Below are 13,023 nucleotides of genomic sequence, written 5' to 3'. Positions count from 1 at the left end.
GTCACTTTTAGCGTTTCCGATTTGAGCAAAAGTGCACTGACCCGAGCTGCAGCACAGTTAAATCTGTTTAAATCAATAATTTAATTTCAAGAATGAATAGGTGAGTTTGTGTCATGCGTTGCTGCTTGACAAACTCAGAGTTTAAATCTCACTCTGCATTTCCTCTCAGTTTTTATAGAGGAAGCAGAAAGTTGTATTTCTATTTTTGGAAATAAGAAGTGCCCTATCTTGTGTTAGCAGACCGCAGATGTGTTTACCAGTCCTTCTACTGAGATATAATTTACAATTACTGTTACACAATGCTCAGAAGACCTTGTGTAACAGCTCTCAGTCTATAAATGGGGTAGTTTCGTATTAGTACACATTTAAATAAGTAATTGCCCCGTAAACCTAATAACTGGTTGTGCACACCTTGGCAGTGAGAAGTTCAATCGAGCATTTGTGATGACTGACCATGAGTTTTTCACATCACTGTGGAGGATTTTTGGCCCACTCTACTTTGGAGAATTGTTTTAATCGGAGGGTTTTCCTGCATTAATGGGCTGTTTAATGTCATGCCAGATCATCTCAACGGGATTTAAGCCCAGACTTTGACCACGTCATTCCAAAACCTTCATTTTGTTTTTGAGCTACTCTGAGGTAAACCTGCTGATGTTTCTTGGATCATTGTGCTGCTGCATAACCCGAGTGAGCTTGAGTTTCAGGGAATAAACTGATGGCTGGACATTCTCATCCAGGATGTTTTGGTAGAGAGCAGAATTCATCGTTACAGCAAGTCATGCAGGTCCTGAAGCAAAAAAGTAGCCTCAGACCATCAGACTACCACCACCATGTTTGACTGTTGCTCTGATGTTCTTTTTATTAAATGCTATGTTAGTTTTATACCAGATGTAACAGGGATCAAGTCTTCTAAAATGTTCAACTTTTCTTTCATTCACAGAATATTTTTCCAAAGGTTTGGGGATCATTGAAATTGTTTTTAGGCAAATGTGAGACAAGCTTTTGTGTCCTTTTTGGTCAGCAGTAGTTTCCTCTTTGGAGCTCTCCCATGGATGCCATTTTTGCCTCTTTCTTAATAATAATGCATACTTTAATGATTCCCGTGGGGAAATTACTCTCTCTACATTTGACCCATTCATTCAGTGAAGCAGTCGGCAGCCACTAAGCAGGCGTGTAGGGACGATACCTTGCTCAAGGGTACCTCAGGGTAGCCGTTCAGTGGATTTGAACCCCTGACCTTCCAATCATGGGGTCACCAGTCTACCTACTGAGCTATCCCTGCCCTTATTGTTGAATCATGAACTCTGACCTTAACTGAGGCAAGTGAGGCCTGCAGTTCTGTTGTTCAGGGTTTATTTGTGACCTCCTGAATGCGTCTTGGTAGGCCGGTCTCTCCTGGGAAGGTTCACCAGTTTTTTAACTTTTCTACATTTGTGTATAACGGCTCTCACTGTTGTTCACTGGAGTCCCAAAGCCTTAGAAATGTCTTCGTAACTCTTTCCAGACTGATAGGTGTCAATGACTTTGTTTCTTAACTAATCTTGAGTTTAGATTTGTTGAATCAACAGGTCTGGTAGTAATCAGTGCTGTTTGTGGCTTAACCCAGCTTTCCAAAAGCTCTGGTCATCACAGATAAAATCATTATTTTAAAAAATACATTTTAAATTTACTTGGGTTATCTTTGTCAGATATAAAATCAAATATTAAATCCAATATAACATTTGTATGATGATCTGACAAATGTGACAAATATGAAATAGAAACCTAAGACATGAGGAAGTGATGAAAATATTCCATGACACTGAAAGAAGGACAGAAGAGGGAAAAACTGCATTTTTTCATTATCATTTTTGAAATGAAGCATTGATATTGTGTCAGTACTGCACATGATAATGTGTAGATTATGTGTAGATTATGATATTAATTATATAATATAATATGTATATAATATTATGAAGTAGATTTTTGTTCCCGTAATGGCAAGACATGCAATAAAAGTTTAGATGAATTTCAATCATAAATAAAATATATTTTTTGATATTTCTTAAGTAATTAGCTCTAGCCACAGCACAATCACAAAGATAAGGGAAAGGAAATACTGGACTGACGTTCAACACAGGGATGGCCTTCTGAGTATTAAAACTGCCAGCTTTCTCTTTTTAATGGTAAATGATCCAAGTGGTCAAAAATAAATGTTTAACAAAACTGTGAATGTTTTAATTTCCTGTTGCTGTTCTATCTTCACAAAACTCAAGAATTTCTCTCTGTGCATATTTGTCCTTTACAGGTCAGTCCACCACAGGGTCTCTATTTACTTTCCCCCCCACTACCATTGATGACTTAACATATGAACCCGTACCAGAGGTCCCCACAGACAGCAGCAGCACCACCACCACCACCACTAGTGGTGATTCCCAGCAGCAGTTCTACAAGGGTCTGAATGATAAACTCATCCCCATCTACTGCTCCATCCTGGCAGCTGTTGTTGTTGGATTAGTGGCCTTCATCATCTTCAAGAGGTGAGGACTAAGCAGGAAACACACTGAAAAGTAGACATATTGAGCAAAATGCCATCTCAAGGTACCTGATGACCCACTGCAACTACAAGAAAAAAGCAGAGTTTCAGAAACTTCAAATTTTGGCATCTGTCAATGTCATAAAGCCTAAATCATAACTAAAACCTGATGCTCATTTATGACCCTCATTCCCAAAAATATGGCACACTGGGTAAAATATAAAAACAAACAAACCCAGAATACAATGATTTACAACTCTGATCTCAAATTAGAGGTGTCACCTCTTCTTTTATAATCAGTCTGTAAATGCGTAAATGAGAGAGGAATTTTGTCCCATTCGTGTATGATACAGATTCCATCTGCTCAGTCCTGGGTTATCTTTGTTGTATTATTTTTATTCCCTTCATGAGACTCTAAGTTTTCAGTTGGTGAAAGGCTTGGACTGCAGGCAGGCCAGCTCAGCACTCAGACTCTTCTACTATGAAGTCATGCTGTTTTAATAGATGCAGTGTGCTGTTTAGCATTGTGTTTCTTAAATATGGAAGACCTTCCCTGAAAAAGACGCCATCTGGATGGGGGCATACGCTGCTCTAAAGTATTTATATGCCTTCCAGCACAGATGGTGCCTTTCCAGAATGTACGTCGCCAGTTCCACAGGCATGAATGCCGCCCTCTTACCATCAGACTTTTCTACTGATGGTCCCTCTCCTCTTTAGTCTGGAGGATGAGGCATCCATGTTTTCCAAAAAGAATTAAAGAATTAAAGAATTACAGAACAGTTTTTCACTTTCCTTCAGTCTATTTTAAACTAGCACAGAGAAGATAGCAGCATTTGTAAGTCATGTGTCTTTCTCAAATGCTTTAAAGCATTCACAATTTTACCTTTTGGAATATAAGTCTGAGTTATAAAAGACAGCTTCTCAGTCTTGAGGAGAAAAGCATCACTCAATTCACCTCAGTTACACTACTGGGTTTGGGGCGAATGAGGACTTATATGCATTGTCATCATCTGATATGTGCAGAAATGTAGAACGCACCTATTCAGGTCCTTTTTTTGGTTCGCTACATATGTGTGCTACGGTGACAACCTAACCTTACTGTACCTGGGAATAAAAGCTGATAGGAAAAATAAACGCATTAGTCTGAGTGTGCAGTTAGGTATGAGCTACAGAAATATTTGGAAAAATCATATCTGATTAAATTTGCCCTCATCTACTTTAAAACAATGCTTGGTAGGGATGGGTACCGGTATCCGGTGCCATTATAGCACCGGTTCTGACATAAACGGTAGTAACCAGACCGAAAAGCAGCGCACATTTCGGTGCTTTATTTTCCTGAAATGTCATACACTTTGGATTCCAGCCAATCATTTTACCTTTGCAAGCGTAGCAGGCGGGCCCAGGTACGTACGTTCTTTTAGAGCAGAGCTACAGATTAAAAACGCCCAAGGCGAAGCGGTCAAAAGTCTGGCTGTACTTCACAGCAAAAGAAAGTGGGAAACAGCTAAACATGAGAGGTTTTTGGACAAGGTTTGTGTTCTTCATTCTTTAAGCACCGGTTTGAGCACCGGCACCATTTCAAAAGTACCGGTTTGGTACTGGTATCGGATAAAACCTAAACGATACCCATCCCTAGTGCTTGGAAGCTATGGCCACTTGGATTAGATTATCTTCTATTTCAGGGTGAGCCTCAAACACACTAACAGCATTTTTGTTTTGCTTTTGTTGGACATCAACCATAAAATTTATGTTGAACAGTCAGTGTTTTGACACAACTTCCAGGAAGAGATCTAAAAGTAGCGGGAGCGTTAATGCTAGAAGCAGTTGAAAGGTGCACAGTTAGATGAAGTGGAATCGAATTTGATATGGGTTTGTAGTTTTTTGCCCCTCAGCCTACAGAATCTACTGAAAATCTCAGATGAATTTGAATCTCAGTGACCTTGACCTCAAGGTCAAGTTTCCTCAAAATCTTGTGAGAGGTTAGTGCAGAAGTCATCTGTGCTATGATGAGATCTGTTATGTTTTACTTTCATATTTACTGTAGAATAAATGGCTACATGAAAATGGTATCATTCCAAGAAATGGCTGAAAATGTTTGGGTTAAAAAAATAATATTAATAAGATTTTATTAAAAGGGTAATGAGACTGGTAAACACTATGTCCAGCGAAGACACGAATAACAATAGAAATAAAGGAGCTAAATTCCGGTAAATGAGAAAAACACCCATATTGCAGCCTTATGGAGACACACAACAACACAGTAGGCCTGCTCTAACAGTGTACGTGAAAGATACTCATACTGAACCCATACAGTTATAATCCAGCTGCAGCTCACTGATTATATGCTGTGTACGTAACATAATTTAAAAAGAGGAAACTTGTTTGTGTGTTAACAGTTCTGGTATGATGAGTCTCTGTGCTGATTCGTTCACATACAGGTGGAACAGCTGCAAGCAGAATAAGCAAGGAGCCAACAACTGCACCCCCAACCCGAACCAGACCCCGTCACCCGAGGGGGAGAAGCTACACAGTGACAGTGGCATTTCTGTGGACAGCCAGAGTCTGCAGGAGCAGCAGGGCCAGAATCAGGCACAAACAGGTTAAAACTCATCCACAGTATAACGACACAGGGGCCGCTGTCATAGCGCTGAGAAACACGATAGCCCTCATTTATCAAACTAATGTGCTTAAACTGGGTGTAAACATATGATAAGTCTGATGGACAGCAAACCAGAAATTTGGGTTTCAGTGCAAGTATATAAACCGTAGGCCCACCCTCCCCTCTCTCAGGAAAACTTACTTACTGTAGCAAATCAGCAGGAGAGGATTACAACAGCGATGAAGCCTTCAGACCTTCAGTGTTGTTTTAGCAGATCAGGTCCTGAAAAGCCTGTTTATATTTGGAAAAACACAATTAGAAGTAGATTTGATATCTTAAAGTGTAATCTGTAGTATTGGGACCAATGCTGGATTCTTTTCTTGTAGTTCATGCAAAGCAGTTACTTAAAATGTTAATGTTCACTTCTTGTAAGGCGCACCCATAGCCTGCACAGGCTTATTCAGTTTAGAAGCAGGTCTCTCTTGTAAATGAGACATTGAGTCTCAGTGAGATTACCTGAACAAATAAAGGTTAAATGAAAATAAAAAATAAATAGAGCTTAATTAAAAATCAGCCAAGGAAACCATGTGATCTATTTTTAAATCACATAGAGGTGAACAGCTGAAGGCATCAACTCTGTTAGTCCCATTCTCATAAGTGGAATATCTCTGAGTACATTTCTTTGACCCTGTAAACAACCATTAGACAATTGACAGAAAATTCTTTTTTTTTTTTACACTGGATTGTTTATTGAACCTTCCGACAATAAAAATGTATTATAATTACTAAATCTTGCATTTTTTGTGCATTTTTTTTCTACATTGATGATGTAGAGGTCTCAGAACCTCACAAGAACTAATGTATCAAATATGATACGTGTCGCATTACAAGGTTAAATTCGAAACAAACCTTTGCTTTCTATAGTTTGTATGCAGACTGTGCAGATTTGTCAGATTCTTCTTTAATGGGGATTAAATGAAGAAAATGCTTCTTGTTCTGAACTTATTCACCTTGCTCTTATATGTCACGGTTTTGGGACTCATCACTTGGACCTGTGCAGTAATAATTATTTCAATCAGGGATTTGACGGATGAGGATGAACTAATTATCATATGGAGTTCAAAGATCAAAATCATCAAAGCCTCACAAAACTTTCAAAATCATAAGAAATTTTACACAAAAAGCTCATAGTAAAAAAATGAAGTGATGTCAGAGTGTCATCATAATGTTTTCTGTCCTATTCAACACCATACACTATGTCAGTCTGGCTGTACAAACTGCAGTTTGGCTGCCAGTAAAGGCATGAAACCATAAATAAGTCATTTTAGTTTGGCAAGCTCTGGGAATTTTATTAATGAGGCACTCCTGAGATATTGTAGGGCAATGAATTTACTTAAACCGCAAAAGCCATCTGAAATATACAGACCGCTTTTATAAATATTAAAGAGTGAAGTCCCTTGCTGCCGGTGTTATTATTGCACAGGACAAAGTGATGAGTCCTAAAACCATGATCTGTCAGAGCAAGGTGAATAAGTTGGGAACAAGAAGCATTTTCTTCATTTAATAGCCATTAAAAGTGAATCAGAGCTTGTTGTTTGACACTGATATTGACAAAGAATGTACTGTCTGCATAAAAACTATATTTAGAAAGTAATCCGATTAGTAATGATGACTCACAGTCCTGTAGTTATTTGTGCACAGCTGCCATCGCTCTGTGGATCACATCAAGTGAATAAAATATTTTCTTTGTTCAATAAGATATTATGCTGTTATCTGTGTGCTTAAACTTAAATAAAAATGCATAATTGTGTTTGTTTTTTTCCTTTTGCAGTCGTCAACATCGATGAAGAGCCTTGTTTGCTTCTTCCCCTCCACACCAGAGAGAAAGTGGAGAAGCTGCTGTTTAGGGCTGTGGACGGAGAAGACTGCGACCACATGCACGACAGCGACTGGAGCAGCTTGGCGGCTCTTCTCGGATACGAGGAGGAGCGGATCGCGACCTTCCAGCAGGAAGAGCATCCGGTCTGTGCCCTCCTGTCTGACTGGGCGGGAAAGGACTGTGCCAGCATCGAAGCTCTGTGCACGGCGCTGCGCAAAATCAATCGTGAAGACGTCGCTCAGAGCCTGGTGCTCAGCCCAAGTGCCGCTAAAACAACAGCCACTTCTGTAGTGTGATTTTTGTTTATTTTTAAAGCTCAACAGTGATTTCACATGTTAACACCTGAATCTTAAAATATTCCTCTGTGGCCTCCTATTCCTCTACGCTATATTCACTTATGAAGCTACCAATCACAGTGATGATCCAGTGCTGTGAATCCAGAAAAATCATGTCAAATTAAGGGATAATACAGGGAATCAGACAAACACTGACAGATAGATATCGCTATGTGAAACCAAATCTGCATTTATCCACAAAATATACAGCAAATTTGCAAAGAAAGAAGCTTAAAAAACAAATGTCTGTAATTACTCCACTGGATATCTACCTGCCTGAAGTTAAGGTTTTTTTTTAAATCTTGACTCTTATTCTTTCTCCAGTTTGGTCCTCTGCATCTTTAATATTATCTTCATCCAGCCATTGCTACCCTTTCATAAGTCTGTGTTGTACTTTCCCATCTCTGCTACCAAAGATTTTCCTCAGACACTAACTCACAAGTTATATTGTTTTAATGCCATGTTTAAGTACACTGTTTAAATTTAAGTTGACAAATGGCTTGAACCTGTTACTCCTACTGGACGAGGCCTGCATACCACTGAATGTCTGGATCTTTGCAAATGTGACAACCTGAGGAAGTGATGTTTGGATACATTTCAATGAACTTGTTCTCTTTCCAAAAAAAAAGGAAGGAAAAAAAACCTTTTACCGTCCTTTTAAATATTTGTATTAGATCTAAGAGATGGAGCAGTAGCGTTTATCTCAGTGTCAGCTTCCTCTTAATCGGCTTCTGGACTCCTTTTTTCCCCCAGCAAGTGCTAACTGCCTGGACTTTGGGGCTGACTGTGGGGCCAGGTCACTGATGGAGGCAACGTGACTCCAGCCTGTGTGCTCAGACCTGTCTACCTAACAGAAACTCAGAGAGAGACTCCATGCTGACCCAGAAAAGGGAAAGACCTAGAATTCAAAACATAAGTAACAACCATGTATACAATATGTAGATATGCAGGCAAATGCACACGCCAGATATAGACATACTTGAAATAGATACCCAAATACAGTATCTAGGTTTGCATGCATGTAGTGTACATATACACACACAAACGCATACACAGTTAGCTCATGTATGCATTTACAGTCTTGTTCATAGTACAGGACACAGAAATGATCAGATCCTGCCATATATGGTATGGAACATTGTGACAAAGGGACCATATACTGTTTGTTGTCATTAATAGTAGCCAATATTAGATATCTGTGTGCCTAATTATGTTAACAATTATATGATTTGTAATTTGCGCTGTAGATAATGAAATACTGCATTAACAGTAAACAGCATGCACAAAGTAGCAACTCATTGTCAGCCAGTTATCCGGTAAATAAACTGCTGTAAATGATTAGGAAGCAAAAGAAAAATGACAGGATTTTCAATTTTTTCTCTTAATTTCTCAGGGTGTCTCATTTAACTGTGATATTACATTTATTTGATTTGTTATAGCACCCTACAACTAACAAAAACACAAAGGAGACTGTGTTTATCCAGGGCAATGATTCTCGCAACTGACAATCCTTCAAACAGACTAATAAGACAGAGAAAGAAAAAAAGAAGAGGGTGTCTAGTTTCTTCTTTGTTTGGGAACAATGACCTCCGGATAAAAGGCAAGTCAGTGGAGACACAAGTTGAAGGATGTGGGATGAATTCAGACAAGGGCAAGTGGAAAAGTTTTGGATTACTTAAATGTAAAGGGGAAACCCAGGAATCGGCAGTTGCATTAATTAGACTGTTTAATTGTATGCATTCATCTCTTCAGTGCATTATGCGCTCTCTGCATTGTGTTTTGTTCTGCCAGCTTGGTTAGGATTTATCAAAACATATTAAATTTTGTGTTTATGTTGATATTTAAAGCTTCAACTCTTTGGATTTTTTTTTCATTGGAGAATTTTTGAAGGATTAATTCGCTTGCTACATAAAATCCTCGTCCTCACCAACCTCAGTTGCTACTGAGTACAGATTGTCACTAATCGCTAGCATACTGAGCTTCATGCTGTAGTGTTACTTTAAATGAAGGTATTCTCATTACTCTGTAAGGGTTGTTGTATTTAATTCTCAAATAACAACTGTACATGGTATTATATTTCTGTTTTTGTCCTATAGATTGTAGCATTTAAATGTGTAATCATGTATTTACATTTTGCATCACAAATGCCTTTCCAGGCGGCTAATGTGATTTTTGCTTTTAGCTATACTGTATTTTTTTGTAACTTGTAAATATTATTTTTTATTGATTTCAATTGTAAATAATTTGTCTTTTTCTACATTTTATCTTAGTTAAAGCCTGGAAGTGGCCACTGTATAATACTTGTATGTGAACAGGACTATATTACAATTCTAGGGCTGTTGACAAAAGGAACAAAAGAACAGCCACGCCTCATTAAGGCAGTTAACAAATTATTCAGTTCTACTAACATAAAGAAAAAGACTAAATTCAATCTACATTTCATATAGTTCAGGATTAAACAGATTCTAATGCTCCAGTTAGACACCCAGCCAAGTAACCCTTAGGTTAAAGCATAATTAAAATAATAAGCTGCAATATCATTCAAAAGATTAGATTTTAGGGACACTAAAGAAACAATACTAAAACGAAACAATGATATAACATTTTTATCCCCTTTCTTGCTAAGAATTAGATGCCATGAGCGATACAATGGGTGTTACTATATGGAATGTAATAAATGAAGCTACAAAGACAGGAACAAGTATTGCCTCTGGGAAAACCTAAAAATAACTAGATTCATTGTTGCAGGAGGTTGTGCACCATACCGCTTCAGCTATTATCTTTAGACAGAACTAGACCAGTCAAGCCAAGCTCCTTCAATTTCTATCACACATTTAAAAACAAACTTTTCATGTTTTCAATTCAATGGAAATAGAAAGAGAGAAATGCAAAACAAGCTAGCGGTTCCAGTTCATGCTAAGCCACTGGTTCTTAGACTGGCAGCCAAAGTATCCACCACATACAGTGAACACATTAAAATGCAACAAATACAAAGTCAAACAATGTCACATGATATACAATATAGTTGTACACATACCTACAAAAGGAAAAAAAACATCAGTGGCGGGAAAACGTCCACGTCTGCGTCTACACATTCCTATTGATGGTTTTAAATTTTACATAAGCTGCATGTTTGTTTGTTTAACTTTAGGCCTTTCTGCAAATTGAACAAAATGTAGTTGAAATACTGTCTAGAAAAATAAACATGGCTAATGGTAATCTACGGTACTTTTCTTTGTTATTGATTAAACTTGTGAGCTAAGCTAGCTGCCTGCTAAGCTAAATCAGCTGTCTGCTAGCTGTAATAAGATGAGAGTATTTTGCCTTCCTAAAACATTTAACGGATTATTTAATTAAAAACCATTCTTCCTAAATAAGTCATTAATCGATTATATGTAATTATCAGTTATATATAATCGGTTAATAATCTGTTATATTAACCACTAACCGATAGTTGTACCAATATTCATAAATACTATTACATGTGTATATGTGATATACTATTGCACTGCATAGGTTATATATCATAAAGGCACATCTTTCAAGGGGGGAACTAGGCTGATAGAGTGATTTAAGCCTCATTTGTCTTGAATGTCTTAAAAATTTGCACCAGCTCATTTGCTAATGTGAGAGTTAAAGCTCTTTGCCTAAAACCTTACAAGCTTTCCTGACCAATAACAAAATGTTTCACACGAAACTGTCAATATAAACTTTAATCTGGTAAATTAAGTCTTTTTCTTCTTGGAAACTGCAGGAACCAGAGCACTTGAATAACTGTAGGGCCTCTTCTCTGCTTTGGTTTTATGATGCTTAAGGGGATTATTTTAGTTTAATAGTTTTGCTCAATGATATCCACCACAATAGAATGACCTTCCTTGAAAGCTCTTTCTTCATTGTACCAAAAGATGGTAAACACAATAAAATGTATGTGTGTCCTTCTATCAGAAGCTACAATTGAATATGGATGCTTTTCCCTGAATAATATTTGTTGATTCTGAGGGCTAAAAGTAACCATGAAATGAGGGTTGTGCGTAAAAGGCTTTCTTTTGAGGGTAAATCCCTGGTAATGTAGCTCATAGTGACTCATAGCAGAACCAGGACTGAGCTGTACACATCTGAAAATCACTGTTCCTTGTATACAAATACATATACTGCTCTGTACTTAATGTGAATTTGCTAAAAACCTACTGCAGACAAGCAGTAAAACCAATAATAAAGCTTTTAAAGGCACTCATCTTCTGTATTGATCCAACAACACACAAACACAAATATGCACATTAGAAATTAGATGTACTCAATTAAATAAATAATTATCTGAATATATAGGACAATTATTATTTTTTGTATTTATTTAATCATATGGGTTGATAATTTCATAAATATGCTTTTAAGTGGCATAGTCTACTTTCTATTTTTCTCTGTCTTTAAATTTGCACGAGCAAACAGTATAGTACTTTAAGCTTTTGGTAATACTTTTTAGACTTTGGTGCTCATATTTATGTATCTTAACGATTTTAGAATGGTTAGATCTTGGAAAAGCAATGTATTGTTTTGCATTTTGTCCGAAGGAGAAGGCCTGTGCATTTTTTCTCCAGTGCCACGTCCTTCTGATATGTAACTCAAGCCAAATGAGACAGACTGATTGCTGGAGGCTTTAACAGTTTCAGCACAGTGAGCAATAAGTGCTCAGAGGGGACTAAAAAGGGGGCAAACAAAGTCTACACTAGTTCCTTCATCAAACTGACAGCATGAATTATGAGGGTTGTGTGTGGTCAGTGCAGAAATGGTAACGTGGTACTATCATAATAGAAACCGTCAGCCTGTCAACACAACTGGACTTACTGGTGAGTGATACAACAGAATAATGGTGCATTAAACGACACATGCTAGCACACTGGTTCTCACTGACTTTATGCCACTATGGACTTAACTCAGTGGTAGTGTTACAAGTGTGAAAATATTGTGATAGATTAGTGTAGCTTATGGTTAAAATGAATTGTTTTTGTTGGAATTCATGCACTGTATGTGTTGGAAAACATCTATTAGATTTCTATAGACTATAACAGAACAGAACAGAACAGGCGTGATAGCTATCTGATATAATAAATAGAACAAAATGAAAAATGCAGCTAAATCTACAGTGACATGTTACTATATACACAATGATACATGGGCATATGCATCATTTCTGCACTGTATGAAAAGCTGTTTGAACACCTGGTTATGTGTAGAGATGCACAGATGTTGCAACGCCACAGGATTTTTTGAGGTAGAATTGTGAGTTGTTAAGAATAATCCTATACATAGTATATGTGACGAATTAAATCAGTTCTGAAAGTATTTGGACAACGATACAGTTGATAGTTTTGCCTCTATACACCATCACAGTGGATTTCAAATCAAACAATCAATATGCAATTGAGGCACAGACTTTCAGCTTTAACTCATTTTCAGACACACAAAAGTAAGTGAACAATAGACTGATAAGCAGTTTCATGAGATGAGGCCATTGTTGTTTCATGACAAATTAATCTGATAAAAGATCTGGACTCGATTGCAAGTGTTGAACTTGACTGCTTTCCACTAGAACTCTCACTATAGGGTCTGAAGAAATATCAGTGAAATTGAAGGAGGCCATCAATAGGCTGAAAGCCCCAAATAAACCTATGATAGAGATTAAAACTTTAATCAGAGT

General features: G+C 37.5%; 1 protein-coding gene across 1 annotated transcript in view; it reads left to right on the top strand.

The window, feature by feature from the left end:
• The window catches only part of ngfrb (nerve growth factor receptor b), a 36,769-nt gene extending 25,199 nt beyond the window's left edge, over window positions 1-11,570 (top strand). The window contains exons 4-6 of the mRNA XM_080873497.1: window positions 2,288-2,519; window positions 4,954-5,114; window positions 6,946-11,570. Of these exons, the coding sequence (XP_080729623.1) occupies window positions 2,288-2,519; window positions 4,954-5,114; window positions 6,946-7,289 (737 nt within the window). The 3' untranslated portion in view covers window positions 7,290-11,570. The remainder of the gene's footprint in view (window positions 1-2,287; window positions 2,520-4,953; window positions 5,115-6,945) is intronic.
• Window positions 11,571-13,023: the final 1,453 nt, after the last annotated feature.

This window comes from Rhamphochromis sp. 'chilingali', assembly GCF_963969265.1.
Source record: "Rhamphochromis sp. 'chilingali' genome assembly, chromosome: 22".
NCBI lineage: Eukaryota > Metazoa > Chordata > Actinopteri > Cichliformes > Cichlidae > Rhamphochromis > Rhamphochromis sp. 'chilingali'.
The sequence above is the reverse complement of the archived record's forward strand: the minus strand, read 5'-3'. Positions and strand labels throughout refer to the sequence as shown.